We start from the raw sequence: 25473 nt of genomic DNA, 5'->3' as shown, positions 1-25473 counted from the left end.
AGGTTTAAAAACTGGAGTACACATTTACCATTTAAAGTTCATTTTTAATCACTGTAAAAGGCAAAAGAATTACACCCACAATTAAGAACAGTTTGTTGCCAATTATTTATTTTACGTGAAATCAAGTCTCACATTGATGGCAATTCTTTCTCCAAATAATTGTGCTACCATGGACTAAAGTGTTCCTAGAAATTTATTTTGACCATTTCACTTACAAGGCCAATAATTCAATACACAAAATATACACAGGCATTTGCAGTAATTCAACAAATCAGTGAATCAAATAGAAAATAGTTATACTGGCATTTCAAAATAAACCAACACACATGATTAAATGCAACACTGTTATCCAGAAGCTGTGTAGATGACAAGTCAGCACAAACAATATATGAAATCTCTTACAAAATAACTACATCCACATCTCATATCCATCCTCTTTGACATCTTATATACAGTAACTCAAAAGGCAGTGGCCACGTTGTCCATCCTTCATATATATGACGCTCAAACCGCTGACAGAAGCTGAACTAGAGTATAATCTGGTTTTTAAAGCTCCGGTTGAGGTCTTTGTGCGGGAGGACGATGGAGTTCAGTATTATCACCTCCGACGGTATAGTCACATTACAACCTAGAAACAACATACAGGGACGACATTGAGATGGACAGACTTCTGGAATGTAATTTGTGTCTTGGAAAAGTTTCTGTACAAACCAAAGAAAAGTCAACTGAAATTATTTCATAATTCTCAATCTAGGACATTAAGAGACATGGTTAACAAACCTAGAATAGTAATTGATGGGGTGAGTTTGCCATCCCTGAATAGCGTCTCGCTGTCGATCTTGGCATGGGGGTCGTTAGGGTTCGGGTCGCTGGGGGTTCCTTCAACACGTGCCCATTTGCCGATGGTGCTGTCCCATCCCACAATGCAGTTCAGAACACAACTGTGATCCTTTAAAAAGAAAAAACTAGAAACTTAGAAACTAAAATAATAAAAACAATATAGCTGCAAGCAGCAATGAGGTGGCCAAGCAGTCAAATGACCCAGAAAGCATTTTAGACATCCTCAGAACAGGATCCGAGCGCATGCAGCATTTTGGTGTGAATCCATCAAAGATTTGCTGAGATACGACCCAACTTCCTGTTTGCTGGCTTAACGGCACATTTTGATTGGCTGTACCGGGCAAACGGTTTTGTAAATCAAAAAAAACATTTGTGAGGCTTGGTCTGAAGATAATCTCTGCCAAATTTGGTGAAGATTGGACAACATTTGTAGGAGGAGTATAGAAATGTTTTCAGTAATTCAAAATGGCGGCCGCATCAATTCGGCTGTTATCACAATTGATCATATGTCACCCAAGATATCATGAGAGAAAGGAATCACTTAATAAAGGCAAATAAATCAACAGTTATTGGCCAAAACACATTTTTGCTTCCTGCGGCCACCCTCAGTGATCACATGACAGCAAATTGTTTGGACATCCTCAGAAGAGGGTTCCGAGTCGAGATACCAAGTTTGGTGTTGACTTCTCAAAGATTTGCTGAGATATGACCCAACTTCCTGTTTGGTTGCCGATTTTGATTGGCTGTACCGGACAAACGGTTTTGAAAATCAAAAATCCTTTTGAAATTTTTAGTGAGGGTTGCTGTGACGATGATTTGTGCCAATTCTGGGGTAGATTGGGCAAAAATTGAAGGAGGAGAAGCAAATATTTTATTTCTTAAAATTCAAAATGGCGGACAATCTATATAACCGGAAATTGACGTCATAGGGTGTGTTGAACTCGTCTTGACCCAGGGAATCCAACGGTACCTCATTTTTGAAAATCGGTCATACGGTTCAAAAGTTACGTGTGTAAACACAAGTCCAACTTTGACCCGTTGGTGGCGCTAGAGTGCTCGAATGGGAGACATGAAACTTAGTGAAAATAAAGAGGGGACTGTGCTTAATGAGTGTGCCAAATTTCACAACTTTTTACCATACAGTTCTAGGGGCTGCCATAGACTCCAATGGGAGAGTTAATAATAATAATAATAAAAGGTAGAAACACTTAAGTGGCTTTGCCGCTTCGCGGCTTGGCCACCAATAATAATAAATATAGCTGCAAGCAGCAATGAGGTGGCCAAGGAGTCAAATGACCCATAAAACATGTTAGACATCCTCAGAAGAGGGTTACGAGTACACGCAACAAGTTTGGTGTGAATCCATCAAAGATTTGCTGAGATACGACCCAACTTCCTGTTTGCTGTCTTAACGGCACATTTTGATTGGCCGTACCGGGCAAACGGTTTTGAAAATCCCAAAAACATATGATGGCTTTTGTGAGGCTTGGTCTGAAGATGATCTCTGCCAAATTTGGTGAAGATTGGAAAACATTTGTAGGAGGAGTAAAGAAAAAACGGTAGTTTCAGTAATTCAAAATGGCGGCCGCATCAATTCGGAAATTCTTAGTGAGGGTTGCTGTGACGATGATGTGTGCCAATTCTGGGGAAGATTTGACAAGAATTGAAGGAGGAGAAGCGAAAAAACGTTTTTCCTTAAAATTCAAAATGGCGGAAAATCTATATAACCGGAAATTGACGTCATAGGGTGTGTTGAACTCGTCTTGATCCAGGTAATCCAACGGTACCTCATTTTAGAAAATCGGTCATACGGTTCAAAAGTTGCGTGTGTAAACACAAGTCCAACTTTGACCCGTTGGTGGCACTAGAGTGGTCTAATGGGAGACATGAAACTTGGCTAACTTGGCTAAACAAAGCTAAAAGCTTAAATAGCCTACAATGCGGGAGAAGCTGAAAGCTGAACTGTTAAACAGAAGAAGTAGGCTAGCTAGTCGTTACAAGTATATTATAGTTTTAACAGCTGAAACTAGAGGGTACAATTTCTGGGGAAATTGTAGGGTGTGCTTGCTTGCGTCGGTTGCACAGGGGTCCGTTTTTTAATGACATTTTTACAACTGATATTTCTGTATATTTTATATAAAATGCATTGGGCCTACTTATTATTTATAAAGATTACATAGATTTAACCCTTGTGCTGCCTTCGGGTCACATGACCCAAAGGTTCATAACGAACCATCGTTGTGTTTACCCAATACAAAAACAAATAAAAATAATTTTATTTTAACCTTTGCAATGTGGGGGGTCTGAGACAGCCCAACGGTTAAAAGAAAATGCTTCACTTTGTTTTTGTATGCGGTAAAGTTGTTGCAATACGACGGTGGGTCACAATGTCAGAATGACCCGAAGATAACACAAGGGTTAAAAGCATATTTTTTTTGCTGCTCATTTACAACTCAAAATACGAGTGAAGTGTAGAACGAAATAGATGTCTTCTCATTTCCCCTGCAAGAGGCAGCCTCATAGTTGAATCAAAACGAATACATTTGCCAGACCGGTGTTAAAATTGACCTAATCTCTATGACTTAAACGTCCTTTTAAGTTTTTCCCTTCTCGTGATATTTTCAGGCATTTAGCCTACTCATATTGCATTCATTCATTAATAAAGAACCCCCTTTGAAGATTATTCTACGACGTTACCGGCAGTAGAAGATGGAATCGCGATTCAAACAGTACCATCTGCTAACTGAAAATATGCCCCCAAAAACGTAAATAAGCTTGACATTTATTTAGTGGAAAATCGCTCATTCATAAAAAGCTCACTGGTAGCGATCATTGTCAGTAACAAGGCAAAATGCGATATAGCCGTGTTGAGAAGCTGCCCCGGTAAATTGTACTACTACAGTACAGTACTAGCCTACTGCTGGGTTCGTCTTGGTAGCGGTTGATTGAATTCGATTTAACATGCCGTTGTACGGTTTAGGCTGAAATGAATTATTTTCATGACAGATTGACAAAGTGTAGGCTGTGGCAATGAAGTTCAGGTTAGTAGTCAGATAGTTTCACATATTGAAAGACTTTTGATTTAAGTAAGGGGAGTACCGAACATGTTCTGTCGCCGTTTGACTTCCTAAACAGCTGTTCCCAACCTTTTTTGGCTTGTGACCCCAATTTGATGTCACAAAACTCAAGTGACCCCAAACATTCAGAACAGAATCTATTACAGAAGTGTTTTTGATCATGTAATATAACTTGTAATGATATATTTAAGTAAATGTTAATTGTAAAATTAAAAAACGAATGAAACGCATTTAAGTTATTTTATGATTATTGTGTAGCCAGGACACAGACACATTGGTGATCAAAGTGAATTTTTAATTTTGGATCCCATTCAGTTTAACTTAGTTCATAAACAGACACTACCTTACTGCAGAAATACTTTTCTATTATTTAATTGTATTATGTCTTTATTATGTCCACACTTAATGGGACGGTTGAGCTTGCGCATCTCGCTGCAGCCTTTCAAAGTCAGGTGATGTAGTTGACAGAGCGCATCTCATCTCTGCAGTTACATCCAGCCGCGAACGGTATTTTGATTTCATGCACACAAGAGCACTAAATCCAGCTTCACACAAATATGTGCTTCCGAAAGGTACCAAAATCTTTAAAGCACACTGTGAGATATTTGGGTACTCTTCCCTTGCTCCAAACCAGAATTCTTCCACCGCCACTCGCGAATGCAGGCCCTGTTGCGTTCTATCACATGATAGTTCAATCAGCTGTTCAACAGCGATGACAGGCAGATCCACTGAGCTTGCATCACAGTGGAATGGGTCCCTCACCCAGTCAAACTTTGACATATCCAAGTCTGGAAAGTAGGTGGCAAAGTGTTCTTCTAGGCGTTTCAGGTGGTCACACATTACCTTTGTGGAGCACTGGTCATCGATGTTGTTGTCTGTCAGAAACTTATTCAGCTGAAAAGGGGTAAAGTTTGCTTTTGAAAGGTTTTCTCTCCAGAATGAAAGTTTCCCCCTGAATCCATCAATACGGTCACTCATCTGCAGGATACTCTTGTTTTTCCCCTGCATGCTTACGTTAAGTTCATTAAGTTTTCCAAAGATATCCGTTACATATGGAGTCAGGTGGCTGAGCGGTGAGGGAATCGGGCCAGTAATCATAAGGTTGCCAGTTCGATTCCTGGCTGTGCCAAATGACGTTGTGTCCTTGGGCAAGGTACTTCACCCTGCTTGCCTCAGGGGGAATGTCCCTGTACTTACTGTAAGTCGCTCTGGATAAGAGCGTCTGCTAAATGACTAAAAATGTAAACGTAAACATATGCGAGGAGGCACATTTTCTGCTGGTCACACAAAAAGTTGACAAAATCTGTATTTTTCACATCCATGGAAAACGCTAAAAGTTCATTTCTCAGCTTGAAAAATCGCTGCAGCACCCTACCTCTGGATAACCACCGTGCTTCTGTGTGAAAGAGCAAATTGTCGTGTTCAGATCCCATATCACCGCATAATTTAGCAAACAGACGTGCACGCAGTGGATGTGGCTTGATGTAGTTAACCATGGTTACAACCTGCTGCAATATGTTTGCGATGGGCACACTCAGTTCCTTAGATGCCAGTTGCTCACGATGAATCATGCCTTGATTCCATACTGCAGAGGGGGCCAGTTCCACGATTAACGTCCGTAAGCCTGCTCGCCATCCCGCCATAGACGGAGCCCCGTCTGTGCAAAATCCTACCATACACTCGCATGGAATGTTGTTTTTCTCCATATAGCTGTGGAGGACATCATACATGGCCTTGGCAGTCTCATTCTCAGGAAGAGGGAGACAGTACAAAATATCCTCGTGAATAGCATTATGCTGCATGTAATGAACAAATGTCAAAACATGGGCATTTTTCCCTTCTGTGCTAAAATCCATTTGTAGAGCATAGGCGGGGGAATTTCGCAACCGTTCCGTTAGCATGCTCTCTTGATCGTTAGCGATCGCAGGGCTCAACATAAACATTTTTTGGGTTTGAAACTTACTGGCCCCAAGACAGTTTTTACTGGCCCCCCCTCCAAAAGTTGTAATTTATCATTGTTACAACAAAACCAAAGACTTATAAATTGTGTTATTCTGTTAACATGTTTAACCATTTATTAAACACATCCGGGATATAAAAAGAACAAAAATGAAATCACATTTCTAGTGATAAAAAATTAAAAGGTAATAGTCAGCAAAACAATTGACTTTTAACCTCAAACATGACGTGCTCTCTTCCCTGCTGACAGCCATCTCTGCACAACTCTGGCTGGCTGAAACTGAAACCTCTGGTCCCTCAATGCTAATATATAAAAGCTTCCATAGCATTTAATCAGTATGATACTAAGTACCCAAGTCGACACCATTCTTCTGCTGCAGTTCAATAGCCTGGGGGAACGAGACGAACGGCTAGTCAGTCTTAATTACGTGATATGACGTTGTTATAAGTTGTGCAATAACACGATGGGCATCTACATTTAAATTCCTGACCAGCATAGTTAACGGCCTCGAAGATGGATTGTCAACCATCCGCTTAGCTGTCACGCAAACCAGGTGCTGTCTGCTAGCATGGCTGGTCAGGTATTGTTTTCCAAAATTGTCGGTGCCTCTGTAAAAATATCCACTTTTGTCTGCTTTAGACGGGAACATACGACAGACGAAACAGTGCATCTTCGTTCCATAAAAAAGTTTCTTCCGTTTGAGCTCGTAGCTCTACTTTGCTGCCATCTTCACTTTATTGTCTCGCGCCAGTTGTTAAAAAATGTATTGAGATTAGAGAATTACAGTTATTATCATTATCATAATTATTATCGTTATTGTCGAGCCCTGGATCGCATCGATTCTTCTTTTTATTGTATTATCAGACACTGGTATTGCCTTCAGTTTTTGTGCTTCTCCCTCCCCACACATCATTTTTACCATTTCCATAGCTGCTGGCAAAACTAAAGTTTCTACAATGGTATGCGGCTTCATAGCCTTTGCAACAAGATAGCTCACCTCAAAAGATGCTTTTAAGGCTCGCTCATTGACAGTCATTGCCTTTATGAAATAGACTCGCTGCTTATTCAGTTTGGCATGTTTCTTTTCAAAGAAAGATGTAGGTTTGCCCACATATTATTTATGTGTTGTCTCAAAATGTCTTTTGAGCTTGTTGGGTTTCATGCTCTCTGTCGACAAGACATTACCACACAACAGACATTTAGGCTTCTCCTCGTTGTTTTCTGTTATGCTAGTAAATCCATACTGAAGGAAGGTGTCATCATATTTTCTTTGTATTTTACATGTCTGTTTCTTATTTGTAGTTGAAGGGGCCGTTGAAAACACAGGTCGGTGAAGAAATCATTCCATTTTCTTTTTTGTTTTACGCCGTTCTGATTTCCATTCAAACTTTGCGCTCGCCAGCAAAGTGTAAGTAGTATTATTTTAGGCATACCAAACAATCTACGTGTCAAAATGTTCTGCTAGAGATAGTCACGAGTTTTCATGACGTTAGTGACGTTAGTAGCGTCAGTGACTGTGGCTAGCAAGTTAGCCACCGTTAGATTCACTTTTCGCCACAAAAACTTAATTTCTACTTAAACCGTGCAACGGAACGTAAATAAAAATACAAGCAACTCAATCGCTACCAAGACAAAACTTTTGACACCTAGGTTGTTTATGTAGTCCAAATATTGACTGAGGCTTAGGGGGGCAAAAAGAAATAATAATAATATATGTGAGAGAACAAAGGTTGTGCCCTTGCCGAAGGCAAAGCACACCCAATAAGAAAAGGTAGAAACACTTAAGTGGCTCCGCAGCTTCGCTGCTTGGCCACCAATAACACTTTCTTGACAAGATGACAGACTAGGAGAGGAGTGGATCCTATTTTAAATCCGGTGTGGTACAAGGCTTGGTGGTCTGATAAAACCACAACTATGAGTCTGGGAGGGATCTTCCTTTACCTGCAGAGTAGCCCCATGAAGGATGATTGACTCCCTGACTCGAACCCCTGCTCCGATGGTCACCCCTGTGCCTATGGAGACATTGGGACCCAACTGGAGGGAAAATAGAAATAGTAAACTACATGAGTGAACATCAAACAAACCATTCAAGTCACTGTGTGTCCCCCAGTGTACGGAGCTATAAAGCTGACAAAAGTATCTGAATTTGAATATATCTGAATTATTTGTATGCCGAATTTAATGAAACTGAATTATTTTGATCCAGAAATACACATTTCTGAAATTCAGATTGCGGGAATTCAGATTATTGAAATTCAGATTGCTGAAATTCAGGCTGCGGAAATTCAGATTTTGTCTGAACTAGGCCAATGGTGAAACAGCTTGCTTTCACAGGGAAAAGTAGACGATTTCAGAACGACCGAACTTTAACTCAGAACAAAAACTAAGAGTTGCTCGTTGGAGGAAGAGGATGGAGCCCAATGAGGTAAGTGCTTATGAAACTTGTAAAACCTGTGTCTTCTCCTCTGCCAAAATCGTCAGTTACTGTAACCAAGGGAGTCGAGACAAAGTCGAAGGGCGGCGGAGACCAATGGAAGACGCGGAACTGGCAAAGCTGTATATATTTATGTTTCTCTGTTCCGTTGTTCTCTCTTTTCTATGTTGGAGTTCTTTTAAGAGCTTGACGGCATCAACATCCAGCCTGATATAAAATCATTAACTTGAATCGTGTCTCTTAATTATAATACCCACACAAAACATCCAGGTTGGATCAAGTAGCTAGCTACTGGGAGTAAGATGGCTGAGTGGTTAGGGAATCGGGCTAGTAATCAGAAGGTTGCTAGTTCGATTCCCAGCTATGCCAACCAAATGATGTTGTGTCCTTGGGAAAGACACTTCACCCTACTTGCATCGGGGGGAATGTCCCTGTACTTACTGTAAGTCACTCAGGATAAGAGCGTCTGCTAAATGACTAAATGTACTGCTAATACTAATAGCCCATTTTGGGTGGGCAAGCATATTGTTTTTCATTGTCTCCTTATATTCCTATCAACGTCAATGTTCAGCCTATAGGCTACATGTTCATTTGCTAAGTGAAATTTCACATCGGTTATGGATAGTAAAATATTTTCTGTCTGAGAGATCCGAACTAAATAAATAAATGTAGTAGTTAACAGGATCTGTAGTGCGGTCGGGTGGTGCAGCTTTGATTCATCGTCCACACATCGTCTGGAAGTCAGTTTCGATCAAATGCCGACGTCTTGCCAATTAGCAAACGATCTTCATACTACATCTTACGACGTATCTTCTATACATCGGGCCGTGCTATTTGGGTCTTCCTCCAACGAGCAACTTTTTGTTCTAAGGTAAAGTTTGGTCGTTCTGAAATCGTCTACTTTTCCCTGTGAAAGCAAGCTGTTTCACCTTTGGCCTAGTTCAGACAAAATCTGAATTTTCGCAGTCTGAATTTCAGCAATCTGAATTTCAATAATATGAATTCCCGCAATCTGAATTTCAGAATTTTCTATTTTCTGGATCAAAAGAATTCAGTTTTATTGAATTCGGCATACAAATAATTCAGATATGATATATTCAACAGCAAAATATATCAGTTTTATGAAATTCGACATACAAATATTTCAGATCTTTCATATTCAAATTCAGATACTTTTGTCAGTTTTCTAGCTCCATACCAGTGAGGGTCTGATATCAGGGTTGTGTTTATATTTATGTTTTCTTTAACTTTGTAACTTTCAGACGGAGATGGTGTGTGGTGAAATAGAATGGAGATGTCTTACCACTGCAGTTGGGTCAATATTGGCTGTTGGATGGATGTAAACATTTCCTGGGACACAAACACAAAAATCAGATGTGTGAATTGATTTACAAAAAACAAAGGTAAAATCATCAAACCGCAATCCTAACAAATTTTATCCTATCCTACCAAACATGCGTACCACTTATTCTGGGTCCTCCCTTCTCGTTGGAAGCCAGTCTCTCAGGATGGGTCGTGTGGTACTGGTTGAGGTACAAGCGACTGGCATAAATTGCAGATCTGTGGGAAACAATATATATGAATACAGTTGACAAAGACAACTTTCATGTTCACATTTTGTTGTTTTTCTGTTTCCAACATGACAACAACAAATTAATAGTAGATAACTGTCTGCTTACCCTGCAGACTTGATCTGGCTCCAGAAGCTGGGGGTTTTGTAGACGTAGAGTTTGCCCTGGCCGGCCAGGGCCGTGAAGATGTCCTGCTCCAAGCGGATCACCTCAGCACGGTGCCAGCCATTGCCGTTGGTGCTATTGGTCTGCTCGTCTCTGAAAGATACACACCTAAACATCACCCACGCTGACCAGAGCCACTAGTAGGATGCAGGATTATACTCCAGCCCAGCACTAGCACTGCTGCTAAACATACTCAAGATAATTGTCTCTGAAATGTCATGTACTGGTGGCTGGATTAGAAGAAAAGCTGGCAGAGCTACGATCTTTACTACTCCTTTAGTAAAGTACTTCCCAAGGGATGGGTTTGTGAGTGGTCCAAGATGGAGAGGAGTGTTAAAAAATGAACAAGCACCTCATTAAAAAGATATGTGCTCATGTAGCCGGTGTGTATCGGTGAAACTCACTCCTCAGGTATGTAACCGGCCACCCGCATCAACGAATTGCTAGCTTTTCGTTGGCGTAGTTGGTAGTGGTGGCGCTTGGGAAGCCAGAGGTGGTAAGTTCGAACCCAGTGCGGGACGATTTGCCCGATACCTCTGACGGAGCTTGCAAGACCACGTCTGTTACACTGGTGCCGTGACCCGGATCGCTAGGTTAGCATCAGCTAATAGGCCGGAGTGAGTTTGAGGGGTGAATGTAGCCGGTGTGTATCGGTGAAACTCACTCCTCAGGTATGTAACAGGCCACCCGCATCAACGAATTGCTAGCTTTTCGTTGGCGTAGTTGGTAGTGGTGGCGCTTGGGAAGCCAGAGGTGGTAAGTTCGAACCCAGTGCGGGACGATTTGCCCGATACCTCTGACGGAGCTTGCAAGACCACGTCTGTTACACTCACAGTACAAGTTAGATGGAAGAGGCAACCAAGACAGTGTGGTTGGAGGCAAAGACTAGAGAGACCCTGGAATATGGAACTCCTAATGTCTAGTCCGAATGCACGTAAACTTTTGTGATTTACAAATTGTATAACATTACCCTCCTTCCTATAATCCAACAATACAAATTCATTGGGGCTTCAGTCATTATGAAACAGCAAGTCTGCAACACAATAACACACCCATAAAACACTAACAACACTTAAATGTTTGTGACAAATCAACATCATCAACTCTACATCACAACCAACCCTGTCAAGGTTGACCCCCCCTTAGAAAGACACTCGTTGTGGAGGCTAACCAGGACAAGACTACTCTACAACCATACTCTCCTCTTTATAGTATTAACTTACCCCTCGTATGGATATCTGGTGATGGGAGAGGAAGGGGGGAGAGCAGGAAACAGAAATGATGACAGGAAGTTGAGAAAAGGGGGAAAGAAATACAAATGAAGAGAACAAAAAAGAAAGGGGGAAAATGATTGTATTGCCATGCAATCCCAGGCCCAGATCGTAGGGGAAACCTTCCCACTCACAACAGCAGGTCCTGCTGGTTCTTCTGGAACACCGCTCCAATGTGCTGGAAGATGTCTGGAGTAAACAAGTAGATTCCACAGTTGATGATGTCACTCACAAAGGTGCTAGGCTTCTCCACGTAATGCAAAACCTGAATGGAGAGGTTGACATAAACTGGGTATTCAGCTGGGCAAGGTGGCAGTGAGGTGACAGAATAACTAAAAGAGTTCAACATTACCTCATTAGTTTCCTGATTTTCTACTATGCAGCCATAGTTCATAGACTGCTTTCTGTTTGCCTACAATGTAAATAATACAATTCAAATATAATAAAGTACATTTCAGATACAGTTCATCATTCATTCCTCCATCGCAGGTCTGAGGGGACCTGGTTGTCAATTTACATTATTTTTACAATAATGTAGGATATTTCTCAACTGTTGTCATTCACATTACCAATTTTCACATTAAAAATAAACCAGTTAATGAAACATTAAAATTGAAACATTAAAACTGTATTGTAATGACCATGTATTGTAACACCATCAATCGTTTCACTGCTCTATATTTCAAAGGACGGGGCCTTACAGTTGTTGCCAAGATGACAAAGCTGCTGGGGTCTCCATGTTCCTTTTGGAAGCTGAGCATTTCTGGCAGGGGGAACTCTGCGCAGACATCTGCGTTCATTATAAAGAAGGCCTCAGGACCTCCAGACAGGATCTGGTCTCTAAAGTGATATATGCCTCCCCCTGTGCCCAAGGCTGCATACTCCTGCAAATACCTGCACAGATCCAATGCAATCAATACTGCTACTGTACTTTCTACTGATCTTATTATACTCCTGTGTATTTTGTGTAGTCAGTTACCTGATTGAGATTTTGAATTCCTGCTGTGCATAAGTCAGGAATCTGGTAAGTTCTTCATTGGGCTGGTAAAAGCCAATGAGCAAAATTTCCTTCATATTGGAGACCTAGAAAATTAATGAAACATGTCCTGTTCTTTGGATAATGCATTAATTATTTATTTGTCACAAAACGGTAGGAAAATGGATAACCAACTCTACCCAGTCAGTTATTATTCTGAAAAGTTTAAGAAAACAATAGTTTCTCCTGAGTACCTGGTACCCACCTGTGCACATGCTTCAATGTGATGTTGTAGCATAGGCACACCAGCAACTGGAAAAAGTGGTTTGGGTACCTCAAAAGACAGTGGACGAAAACGTGTACCTGCACAAGACAGTGGTGTATTAAATACTTGTTACAAGATAAGACATCATGCAAGATGTTTCGAGAGATAGGCCATTTCATACGTGCCAAGTCATTTCATAAGTGCTGTTACGCGGTTATGCGTTAGTTACTGCACGTTGAGACAACGTGTATTTGGATAACTTGCAGCTAAATACTTATATTTAAGCTTGCACGTTGTTCTGCTTTTCTTGAAAATAGAATTCGAGCTGTACAGCTAGGTGTACGGGTGTGTTGCATGCCACGTCATTCATTACAACTAGTAGCTAGTTCAACTGTGTCCGTGTAGCTCTAGTACCGTTTACAGAAACACAGAACTAGCTCATCATAGCACGTTGGCTGACAACTCGTCGTCATGCGTATTGTTTATCTTATCGTATTCTCACCTTTCTGGGGGCCTCCGATTAGGATCACAGTTTTTAACATTCTGACAATGTTGGTCAACTTGATCGCATTTGACAGCTGATCGCACAAAACATCGCACTCTTTTCCGTCTTCCGGGCTCTCTGGATATGACGTACAAGTTGACAATAGGTGTATTCGACTTCATGCAGCGCCGGCGGGGCCGACAGTCGGCAGACTATTTGTCCGACTTGAGATGTTATAAATATTTTATGTTTTGTTGATAAAAATGTACTATATTGGTTTTCTGTTAAATTGTCTTACCAGCACAAACGTCTAAACATTAAGTGCATAACAGAAGTAATTACATGCACCCAGGGGCACTGCCTGGAATTTTGGGCCCCATGACAAAACAATCTAATTGGGCCCCCTCTGCGCAGCTGTTGTCACCACAAATCTAGGACCTAACTGTCCCATCAAAAGCTTTACATAACTCTAATTAAAGGCTTGCAACTGTCTTGCTTCTTGTAGTTCAATACTAGTACTAGCACAATATTTACTGCTGGTGATTTGTAAATGCAAGTCTGTATGTGTACGTACATCATCATCATCTCTGCAGGCCAGTGCCCTCACAAAAGCCTCCCTGTCCCTGTCAGTCAAACCTGCTGGCCACAAACCTGGGTCAACATCCTTTTTATGACTTCTGTCTTCTTCCACCATGCATCTCTCACCCTCATCATCACTGTAACTTTCTTTCCCTTCTTCCTGTGCTTCCACACTTCTTCCTCCTTCTAGCTCTACCTGAGGGCCCTGGCTCTGTAGGATCTACACAATGCATGTGATATATGCATATATACAGTATATATAAAAATATGCCATATACCAATAAATGACACTGACACTACAGAACATTGACCCAAATTACGTACAGTTCGGTATCACCACCACTTGATTACATACATTAGATCTAATAGTTTTTTGGTGTGTGTGTGTGTGTGCAAGCTTCTCAAATGAATTGCCCTTCATGATGGGAATAATCTGTATCTGTATCTATAGATGTCATTTAACAACCATAATTCAATCTAAATGAACGTATCATACTGTATTATTTTAAATGTCTGTAACTTACATGCAGGCTGAAGTAAACTACTCACTGTTTCCAACTGTCCATCATCCAGTACAGACAGTAGTTCATTTTTTCATAATGATCGTTATGTGAGAAAAGAATTTGTTTGAATTTCTGTCATTAATAAATATTTCTTTTTCATTTTTGTTATGGTAAAAAGAGCAAGAGAGACAGAGAAATCCACAGACTCCCTGGAATGATGCTAACTGGCATGTCGTTAACACAATGTTGCTCACCTTTTTCACAGGGAGGAGTACAGTTATGGGGAGACGGGACAATGATTTAATAGGAATATCTTGCTAAACGTTTCCCTGTACTGAATAAATGTTAATGAAATGTAGGTTAACACTGGTCTGTAGCTAGTTAGCTTATTTCACTATGGACATTAAGCCAACAGGTTAATACCACAGACTACTGGCTACTAGGGGTGGGCGATATGGCCAAAATCTTCTATCACGGTATGAGTCATTTTATATCACGGTTACGGTATATATCACGGTATAGTAATTGTTCTGTAAATTCAATTAAGAAATGGTACAAAATAACCATACCATACTTCATCATCACACTCGATTATTTATTACAAACAAAAACAACTGCCTCACATGAGACAACACTTGAGTTAAAAACAAAAGACTCCAAAAAGTTACGAGTACAAGCGTTCCAATTGGCTGATGCGCAGTCATGCCATCCGCGTGGTGACCTACTCACAGCTCAATACGGATCCATAGTGCCCTCCGACGAAAATTTCAAAATGAGCGAAAGCGATCAGTCTGAGTTTTACTATCCATATCTAACTTCGGTTTCGGTGTATCAACCTTGTTAAAGCTTGGTCGATATGTTAAAGCCTCAGTTTGATATTTCCCGGCATGAACTCACTCTCAGTTAGTAAGTAGTTAGCCTTCACTAGTCATCAGGGGCGGCGCCAGATAATTGGGTGTGCAAAACAATGGTTGTCATGAGCACAACCATTGTTCTCTCACATATATATTTATTATTTATTTTTATTGTTTATTTTCGCCCCCCTAAGGATCAATCAATATTTGGACTACATAGACAACGCCTGTGTCAAAATGTTCGTCTTGGTCTCGATTGTGTTGCTTGTATTTTTATTTACATTCCGTTGCACGGTTTAGGAGGTTACAACGTTTTTGTGTCAAAAAGTGCCTTTAGTCAACGAAGGGTACTCAGTGCTAGCTACGTCACCACATCAGCACACGTTAGCAACGACACATAGATTGATGTGCAGTTGCACAGCCAGTATCGTGCTGTGGTGTACTAGCAGCACATGTACATTTAAGCAAATCAAGACTTGCATGTACAGTAAGTAACGTCACATTAAATAATGTATTTAAACTCAAGCTTGTGTGGTGCGTCGCTGTCTTCAATGCCACAGCCTAAACTTTATGTAAAAAAAAACATTCTCATTTCTGGCGCTTTCAAACAATCCCCTCATTGACGTTTGGCTAGCAACAGCAGCTAGCTTGCTCGTAGCAAACTTCTTTTGAATTAGCCATTTCCCCCTAAATTAATGTCAAACTTGTTTACGTTTTAGTTATCAGACGGTACTGTTTGAATCGCAATTCCATCTGAAATACTGCCGGTGACAACGTTGTTACAGTAGCTTGTTTCAAAGGGGGTTCTTTTGTAGGCTAAATGCTTGAAAATATCACTAGATGGGAAAAACTTAAGGGGACGGACCCACCTGCAACCGACGCAAGCGAGCACACCCTACAATTTCCCCAGAAATTGTGCCCTCTCTAGTTTATTAGTGTGTTTGCTGCAAGCAAAAACACTATTGTTTTTCTGCATACTTATTATTTTTAGTGTGTTTGCTGCCAGCAAAAACACTATTGTTATTCTGCATACTTATTAGTGTGTTTGCTGCAAGAAAAACAAAAACTCGTCTTCTAATCTTGAGTCAACTAGTGATTCTAACCCAATGTTCCATCAAAGTAAGGAAAACCAAGTGTTTCAGTGAGCCTCAGTAAACTGAGCTTAATGTTGGTATAGTTTAACCCTCGTGCTGCCTTCGGGTCACATGACCCAAAGATTCATAATGAACCATCGTTGTGTTTACCCAATTTTACCCAATACAAAAACAAATTAAAATAATTTTCTTTTAACCTTTGCAATGTGGGGGGTCTGAGACAGCCTAGCTGTTAAAAGAAAATGCTTCACTTTGTCTTTGTATGCAGTAAATCTGTCGCAATACGACGGTGGGTCACAATGACTGATGGGTCAGAATGACCCAAAGATAACACAAGGGTTAAATGACAATGTTGATAAGACTGTAAGTCCAGGGCTACTGGTCCTTGAAGTCTTGAACTTCTGTGAGTATTAACCTAGGTCTGGAAACAATGTGAAAAGCCTTTGATTGTAGGAAATGAACAATATTGTAAACTATTGAAATTCTAATATATTTATTCATAAATATCAAACAAAGGGCCCAATGTTCAGAAAACTCTGTGTTGATAAATTTGTCACTCTGGCAAAAATGAATTTTTTAGCCACGAAATACATACAATTGTGTCATTTATTTACAAATATTTACTATTGTTTTTTTCTCATGGAGAGATGGTGATGATTTTTTGTTTGTATGTGCAATATATGAGGCTTGTCTGCATGTTAGTTTTGACATGCTGATACTACTGCTACTAATTATTTCAAAATTGTCGATTCACAAAATGTTTTCTAAATGTAAACAAATAAAACCTGTTTTTGATGAGGTCACCGTCTGCTTTATACTTTTAACATCAATATATTTGCTTGAATACTTTTAACGCTTTTAAACTGATGAAAGTAAATTAGATACTCTTTTCATCACTCCTTTTTCAACAGTAAGAAAATATTGAAATGCATATGTAAATATGTTAATATATAACATTGCGTCTAGGTTAACTTGTTTGAGGTGTGGATTCTAGCTACATTAGTTATTCTCTCTGCCCAGCTCGTTAGCGATCACAGCTGCTCCATCGCTCTGGCAACCAAACAAACACGCACCAGGAAAGCAGAAGCTACATTTCTGTTATTCTCTGCCCTCAGCGCGTTAGCAATCATAGCTACACCATCACCGTGGCAAAGACAGACACACACCACTCAGTCTCTCACACAGGTGATTGGTGCGTTTACTTGACCATGAGAAACCCGATTACTAGCAATTGTCGGTTTATGCCAATAATACGATTACTCCGTTTACATGTGTAATTAGTTATGCGATTACTCAATAAACGCGTCTACATGATTCTTTTTCTTAATCGTTGTATGCTCCACGGACAAAACTTGCACCATCATCCTTCTGCAACAAAGTGTCGCCGTGTCTTCCTGTATCGGCCCTACTGCTGTATGTTTCATTCCATCAACACATTGAATCCTACTAAGAAAGCCGAGTAAACGCACTCAATGCACACATCTGCTACTGCTATTACTATCCCAACTATAATTTCAGCTGATAAGACTATAATATTATTTTTATGACTAGCTAGCCTAGGCCTACTTCTTTTGTTTAACAGTTCAGCTTTCAGCTTCTCCCGCATTGTATTTCAGCTCTTAGCGTTGTTAGATGATGCAGTTCAGTTTCCACACTGCCTCTTTTGTGTGACTCACACATTTCTTGACATTCATTTCAGCTTGCGGGTATTTTCTCATTTCTGTATTTTCTGCAATTTAAGAAAAATAATTTCATCTTTCAGCATTCCAACGCATTTTCAGCAGGAAATGCCTTTCTAGTTGTTGGAATGCTGCTTCAGCATTCCAAGTATTGTTCTTTGAATCTTTATTGTTGGAATGCTGCTTCAGCATTCCAAGTATTGTTCTTTGAATCTTTATTCAACTTATTTTTATTATTATTATTTATCTTCTATTTCTTCCGTGGCACCTTTCAGCGCCTTCAAATCTTCAGCTATTAAAACCGTTCAGCTATCAAAAAATTCAGCAGTTTCAGGCCATGACTTTTCAGCTTTGTACCTCTTATGCTTGAATTAATATAAATCAATATTCATAATATTTTTAACATGGGTTTCCAATGGAGTTTTCTTTCAAATCCTCTCAAACTTCTTTAAACTTCTTCAACTTCCAAATCCTTCTTCTTCCTCAATCTTTCAGCTAGAGCCACCATTTAAACTTTAAAATGTTGACAAAACCCTAAACTATTTTTAAATAATTCAGCTTTTTGATTTCTATTCAACTTTTTTCAATATCACTGATTATGTTTCATGACTTTTTCAAGCCGTTTCTGAGATTTACATGGGTGTTTACGTGAAACCCTAGAGTGGAGGGCAGCTTCGGATGTCGTTGAAAAAATATTTCTAGTTTGCCAGCATTGCCACAATTTTCGCTCTTAATGCTTCGTTTTTGGATCAATAGATAGCTAATTTTGTGCTGGTCGTAGACAGTTGTCTGTTGAATCCAACAGACGTACACATTTGTTCAGAGCCCCACGAAAGCGAGACAAAGTCCAACTCTCGCCCCATACCCAGCTAACACAGTTACGTTGCCCTTACGTTGCCGCAACGTCACTCGATGACCAAACATACGTTGCCGCAACGTCTTTGGCGACGTTGCGGGACCGTGCATCTGTGGGACGCCAGAACGTAACCGCAACGTAATCTTGTGACGTTGTCAGTCCGTAACCGCGACGTCGTGGAAACGTTATTTTCCGACGTTGCCAGTCTGTGACCGCGACCTCCTAGCAACGTAATTTTCCGACGTTGCCAGTCTGTAACCGCGACCTCCTAGCAACGTCATTTTCCGACGTTGCCAGTCCGTAACCGCGACCTCCTAGCAACGTAATTTTGTGACGTTGCCAGTCCGTAACTGCAACGTTAACTAAGTAACCTATATTTCTCAATTCTACTGCTTATATTGGGGCGGTTCATATGCAGACCTCATTTGCCCAAAATGCTACTTGTTCTTGTATAATAGGCTACATGGTAGCCAACTTTAGGAGGTTTGTGTGATGTGTAGCCTAACTCCTGCTAATCATAAACAAGGCAGCATTTCCATGTAACATTGTCATTTTATTTCAAACAAAGTGCCAAACAGTGAATTAAAATCTTCTGCCAGTCCCCGCTACAGGTCCTGTCTGTTGGCCCTGACAATGAAGCACAAAATAAGTTAGTATTCTATCAACATAATTGCACGTGTAAAAAGGCGCTATACAAGTCATAAAAAAATCACATCTAAAATAATATACATCATCAAAAAAACATGTGATTCTAGATTTTTGTCACATAGCCATGTGAAAGGTTGGATATGGAAGCTGCAATCATGATTCATTCACCTGGCTTGTTTTGAATGGGCTGCCGGGGTGTGTTTGAGTGTCTCCTCTATGAGGAGCTCCACAGCTTTCTCTCCCAGTCCCGTCTTCCACTTCATCACAGCGTCTGGAATTAGAAGTCATGAACTTATTGTAAGCACCCATGTGAACGTTGAACGCTGCGTGTAAGCCATAGTTCATGGCATCTCCAAACACTTACCACTCTCTTTCGCAACTCCAGCACCTTAAGGCGCTCCTCGCTTAAGGCGTCTTGGAGTTCAGCCTGTGTTTGGGCCACCTGTAGGTCCATCACTGGCACCTCTTCAGTGTGTCTGCCCTGTAGTCGCCTGAATAGGAGAGCCTCTCGCTGGTTCTCCTCCAATGTCTCCATCTTCCGGAGAATAACCTGTAATGTGTCTGTCATTAAAGACAAGTAAAACAAGTTTACAAGAGTTAACATGATTGGCATACACTGTGGTTCTTCTAGATTAGCTGTAACATTGATGTAAATAACAAATGTTACCTTGAATGGTTGTATACAAAGCATATATTTTTTTGAGTGTCTTATATTTGCACTTGCCTGGCTGCCAGCTGTTTCCTGGGCCCCCAATTGGTTCACCTCCACCAGACCAGAGTTGACATCTAGGGGTATGGAATCTGGTGATGCAAAAGTTTTAAGTCATGCTTTTGCTTCAAAACATAGCCTTTAGGTTGCCATGGCTCATACAATTATTGTCACTGTTTTAAACGGTCATTCATTACTTTACCATCATTTCCCAGGGACACAGTGCTAGGCCGTGTGACGGTGGTAGGATAATCTACAGAAATCAAAATGGAATGTAGTTTATGTACATAGTTATAGCATATTGATATAAAAGGAGTAGCATTGCACATATGTGATCGTTCGAAAGCAGGGCCCCACATCGTAGCGTCGCACATGTGTGATTCTGAACATTCCAACCGACTGTTATCCGATAGACAAAAACTATATGACAAACGCTATAGTATGGCTTCAAAATTTACAATTAGTAGGCTAACAAGTAACACTAGCAGGTAGTAGCATTGCTACAAGTATTATGCTAGGTTGCTAGGTAACGGAAGCTAATTAAAGCTACCTAGCTGCTGTTTTGGAAAAATAACTGGTGGAAGCGTCGGAAATATTTAGAACTCACGCATCTAAAGGTTAAAACGAATAAACTTATCCAAAAACAGATGTCATGTACAAATTGGAAAAATTAGTGACATGATACTTTTATAGACGCCATTGCTGTGCATGCCATGACCGACTGTGATTAAAACCTGATCAGCCACGCTAGCTCCACAGTCTTTGAAAATTCCGGGCTAAATAAACTATTTTGGGACAAGGTTTTTTAACAGTTCTGAACGTTTATTTTCACTGATTCTTTTGTGGGTGATTTGTGAGACGCTAAACTTTGATAACATGTAGGCCCTATGCATTTTCAGTATTTCAACATAACTTTCTGGAGGGTTTAAGCTCTACTGTACTGTAGCTAGCGAAATCCTAACGTAAACAATGTGAATCTGATAGCACATTAACAGGCTAAATGGCCTAAATTTCAAACATATACGTATTAGCATGCCCCATCCAATTTCTGAAAATATGTTTATATATTTAAACTATTTCTGTAAAGAAACTCACCTTTGAAGTAGCTAATTTCCAGTTGAAATCCAATGCGTACAAGACGGTGTTGAACCCCTGCAAAATCTCTTCTGAAACCCCAGTTTCAGCAATGCGTTGAAATGGGCATGCGCAAAGTTGTTGCTCAGGGGCAGACTGAGGGGCAGGTTTGCTAAGGAAGAATTGTAATATTCTGTGATGACTTGTCTTTGGAAATGAAACTCTTAAGAGTTGCTTACCTTTTGGTCACATTTAACAATTTTGTATCACAAAAATTATTGGAGCACAAATTTGCATTGTGTGTCATACAGCTTTGGTGTGCTATACAAAGAATGTTTGCTTAATCATGTTACACATCACACATTGATTGCTTTTGTACATGTTTATAGTAAAGAATGAAAGACTAAATTATATTCCAAATTCAGTCTTTTATTTATTAAAGCTATGTTTCTGCATATGAGAAAATTGATGACCAATGACATGCTGGGGCTGAGCTGCACATGAATTACATGCATTGTCTACATTTATACGTGCTGGGTGCAACATTTAATATTGTGTGTGATTGAAATTCATGTAGACTATGGCTACATTGCAAAAGTGTCAGAACTGAGAGCAGTCCAGTGTGATCTCTCCATCTCTGGATAAACCACTATATTGCACTCGAGATCCGTTGTCCTGCGACCAAAGAGCGACTTAACCGCATTTAACCCATGGTACCAAAATTAATGTATCCAGCCGACCAAGGTACAACGTCGCGGCAACGTTGCCCACGGGTCTAAAAATAACGTAACGGGGACCAAAAAATAACGTAACGGGGACGTAACGGGGAACCAAAAATAACGTAACCAGCCGACCAAGGTACGACGTCGCGGCAACGTTGTCCAGGGGACCAAAAAATAACGTAACCAGCCGACCAAGGTACGACGTCGCGGCAACGTTGTCCAGGGGACCAAAAAAATAACGTAACCAGCCGACCAAGGTACGACGTCGCGGCAACGTTGTCCAGGGGACCAAAAAATAACGTAACCAGCCGACCAAGGTACGACGTTGCGTCAACGTTGTCCAGGGGACCAAAAAATAACGTAACCAGCCGACCAAGGTACGACGTCGCGGCAACGTTGCCCACGGGTCTAAAAATAACGTAACCAGCCGACCAAGGTACGACGTCGCGGCAACGTTGCCCACGGGTCTAAAAATAACGTAACCAGCCGACCAAGGTACGACGTCGCGGCAACGTTGTCCAGGGGACCAAAAAATAACGTAACCAGCCGACCAAGGTACGACGTCGCGGCAACGTTGTCCAGGGGACCAAAAAATAAAGTAACCAGCCGACCAAGGTACGACGTCGCTCAACGTTGTCCACGGGTCTAAAAATAACGTAACCAGCCGACCAAGGTACAACGTTGCGGCAACGTTGTCCAGGGGACCAAAAAATAACGTAACCAGCTGACCAAGGTACGACGTTGTGGCAACGTTGTCCATGGGAACAACTGGCAACATTCCCTTTATAACGTTGCTACGACGTTGCCACGACGTTGCCAGAAGGTAACGTCGCGGGTTACCAACTGAGCACTTACTGGCAACGTTGCCGCAACGTCATGTGTTAGCTGGGTAGCTTTGTTAGATAATGCAGTTCAGCTTCCACACTCCCTCTTTTGTGTGAATCACACATTTTTAAAATTAATTTCAGCTTTCAGCTTGCGGGTATTTTCTCATTTCTGTATTTTCAGCCATTTGAAAAAAAGAATTTCAGATTTCAGCATTCCAACGCATTTTCAGCAGGAAATGCCTTTTCTAGTTCTTCTTATTCTATTTCTTCCGTGGCACGTTTCAGCGCCTTCAAATCTTCAGCTATTAAAACCGTTCAGCTATCAAAAAATTCAGCAGTTTCAGGCCATTCCTGCTATGACTTTTCAGCTTTGTACCTCTTATGCTTGAATTAATATAAATCAATATTCATAATATTTTTAAAATGGGTTTCCAATGGAGTTTTCAAATCCTCTCAAACTTCTTTAAACTTCTTCAACTTCCAAATCCTTCTTCTTCCTCAATCTTTCAGCTAGAGCCACAATTTAAACTTTAAAATGTTGACAAAACCCTAAACTATTTTAAAATTAATTCAGCTTATTGATATCTATTCAACTTTTTTCAATATCACTGATTATGTTTCATGACTTTTTCAAGCCGTTTCTGAGATTTACATGGGTGTTTACGTGAAACCCTAGAGTGCAGACTGAAACGCTTAGAGTGGAGGGCAGCTTCGGATGTCGTTGAAAAAATATTTCTAGTTTGCCAGCATTGCCACAATTTTCGCTCTTCGTGCTTCATTTTTGGATCAATAGATAGCTAATTTTGTGCTGGTCGTAGACAGTTGTCTGTTGAATCCAACAGACGTACACATTTGTTCAGAGCCCCACGAAAGCGAGACAAAGTCCAACTCTCGCCCCATAGAGACCAATGCAAATCTGGTGACAAAATCGTCAGAGAAAGCAAAAAGAACAAGATTTTGAAACTGCCGGTAGAGTCGTATTTCTGACCGCACAGACATATAAAGGACATCTCTGGTTTCGGCAGAGTCTTGGGTCTCGGAAAATATCCTTATTTTTTGGATTGGACGTACAGTTTTGCGTCTAGGTTAACTTGTTTGAGGTGTGGATTCTAGCTACATTAGTTATTCTCTCTGCCCAGCTCGTTAGCGATCACAGCTGCTCCATCGCCCTGGCAACCAAACAAACACGCACCAGGAAAGCAGAAGGAACACGTTTTTGAAACTGCAGGTAGTGTCGTATTTCTGACTGCACAGACATATAAAGAATATCTCTGGTTTCGGCAGAGTCTTGGGTCTCGGAAAATATCCTTATTTTTGGGATTGGACGTACAGTTTTGCGTTTAGGTTAACTTGTTTGAGGTGTGGATTCTAGCTACATTTCTGTTATTCTCTGCCCTCAGCTCGTTAGCAATCATAGCTACACCATCACCGTGGCAACGACAGACATGCACCACTCAGTCTCTCACACAGGTGATTGGTGCGTTTACTTGACCAAGAGAAACCCGATTACTAGCAATTGTCGGTTTATGCCAATAATACGATTACTCCGTTTACATGTGTAATTAGTTATGCGATTACTCAATAAACGCGTCTACATGATTCTTTTTATTAATCGTTGTATGCTCCATGGACAAAACTTGCACCATCATCCTTCTGCAACAAAGTGTCGCCGTGTCTTCCTGTATCGGCCCTACTACTGTATGTTTCATTCAATCAACACATTGAATCCTACTAAGAAAGCTGAGTAAACACACTCAATGATAGGCAGCTATTACTACCCCAACTATAATTTCAGCTGTTAAAACTATAATATTCTTGTTATGACTAGCTAGCCTACTTCTTCTGTTTAACAGTTCAGCTTTCAGCTGCTCCCGCATTGTAGGCTATTTAAGCTCTTAGCTTTGTTAGATGATGCAGTTCAGCTTCCACACTCCCTCTTTTGTGTGAATCACACATTTTTAAAATTAATTTCAGCTTTCAGCTTGCGGGTATTTTCTCATTTCTGTATTTTCAGCCATTTAAAAAGAATAATTTCAGATTTCAGCATTCCAACGCATTTTCAGCAGGAAATGCCTTTTCTAGTTATTGGGTGTGCTCAAGCCTTCGGCGAGAGCACAACCTTTGTTCTCTCACATATATATTTATTATTATTATTTATTTTTGCCCCCCTAAATCTTTGTCAATATTTGGCCTACATAGACAACCTAGGTGTCAAAAGTTGCGATTGAGTTGCTTGTATTTTTATTTACGTTCCGTTGCATGGTTTAGGCTCAAGTTAAGTTTTTGTGGCGAAAAGTGAAGCTAACGGTGGCTAATTTGCTAGCCACAGTCACTGACGTTACTAACGTCACGAAAACACGCGTGACTACCTGTAGCAGAACATTCGTTTCGCATCTGTTAACTTGGGGGATAGCTAGGCTAACTATAGCTTTACTGCAAGGCAGCTGCAGAAACGCCACAAGCAAAGAGGCCAGGGTGATAACTATTTACTCATTTTACTTTGTGAAGTGAAACACAATTGTGAAATGTAACGTACAATATTAGCTGATATTATTAAGGAAGTAGGCCCACATCTACTTTCGGAAACGGTAGTCTACTATTTCACTGAAGCATTAGCATGACATTAGCCTCTGTTGCCCGGGCAACACATAGCTACTACAGTGGTCTATGATGCATCTGTTTTCAATCGTTAAAATAAACATTCCTCACAAATACATTTTCGTTGTAGGATTTATTATGACATTACATTACAAGTAAACGATTTGTTGGTGAAATTATCATTACCTGTGGTTTCAAACCAGTGTTGCTCACTGCAACGCTGTAGCTTACGCGAGACACACTACAAAAACATCTACAGTACACAGCTGTTTAGGAAGTCAAACGGC

The 25473-nt window shown here is 40.6% G+C and overlaps 1 protein-coding gene and 2 long non-coding RNA genes across 7 annotated transcripts; all 3 read right to left on the bottom strand.

Annotated features, from left to right (window-relative positions):
- Nucleotides 1–23: 23 nt before the first annotated feature.
- gmppaa (GDP-mannose pyrophosphorylase Aa) lies at nt 24–13170 on the bottom strand. 5 transcript variants are annotated; one of them, XR_009929764.1, is made up of 13 exons: nt 13062–13170; nt 12560–12657; nt 12298–12401; nt 12020–12212; nt 11671–11730; nt 11453–11583; nt 11271–11285; nt 9991–10140; nt 9774–9871; nt 9615–9661; nt 7819–7911; nt 781–965; nt 24–628 (listed from the first exon to the last, which is right to left on the bottom strand). XR_009929764.1 is itself a non-coding variant. In XM_062457341.1 (13 exons), the coding sequence occupies exons 1-13, from the start codon at nt 13099–13101 to the stop codon at nt 528–530; spliced, it is 1299 nt and encodes a 432-aa protein (XP_062313325.1). In that variant the 5' UTR covers nt 13102–13170; the 3' UTR covers nt 24–527. The 5 variants fall into 5 exon arrangements, 3 of the variants coding, with proteins under 3 accessions (XP_062313325.1, XP_062313326.1, XP_062313327.1); XR_009929765.1 differs by having other exon boundaries at nt 9618–9661; XM_062457341.1 differs by having other exon boundaries at nt 781–949.
- A 5965-nt stretch (nt 13171–19135) lies between these two features.
- LOC134016889 (uncharacterized) lies at nt 19136–19814 on the bottom strand. Its single transcript, XR_009929692.1, has 3 exons — nt 19621–19814; nt 19425–19527; nt 19136–19235 (listed from the first exon to the last, which is right to left on the bottom strand). It is a non-coding gene; the product is annotated as an uncharacterized LOC134016889 (long non-coding RNA).
- A 163-nt stretch (nt 19815–19977) lies between these two features.
- On the bottom strand, nt 19978–21120 carry LOC134016890 (uncharacterized). Its single transcript, XR_009929693.1, has 3 exons — nt 21061–21120; nt 20168–20218; nt 19978–20057 (listed from the first exon to the last, which is right to left on the bottom strand). It is a non-coding gene; the product is annotated as an uncharacterized LOC134016890 (long non-coding RNA).
- Between the last annotated feature and the right edge of the window lie 4353 nt (nt 21121–25473).

The sequence above is a fragment of the Osmerus eperlanus genome, chromosome 3, assembly GCF_963692335.1.
Source record: "Osmerus eperlanus chromosome 3, fOsmEpe2.1, whole genome shotgun sequence".
In the NCBI taxonomy this organism is placed as follows: Eukaryota; Metazoa; Chordata; class Actinopteri; order Osmeriformes; family Osmeridae; genus Osmerus; species Osmerus eperlanus.
Note: the sequence above shows the minus strand (reverse complement) of the source record. Positions and strands in the feature narration are given on the sequence as shown.

Excerpts from the sequence above, each read along its gene's own strand:
- gmppaa (XM_062457341.1), bottom strand. The coding sequence starts at position 13,101 with ATGTTAAAAACTGTGATCCTAATCGGAGGCCCCCAGAAAG. Across the intron at positions 7,912-9,614 it reads ATATTGACCCAACTGCAGTG|TTGGGTCCCAATGTCTCCAT; the intron begins GTAAGACATCTC and ends TTTTCCCTCCAG. Across the intron at positions 629-780 it reads CCCATCAATTACTATTCTAG|GTTGTAATGTGACTATACCG; the intron begins GTTTGTTAACCA and ends TGTTGTTTCTAG.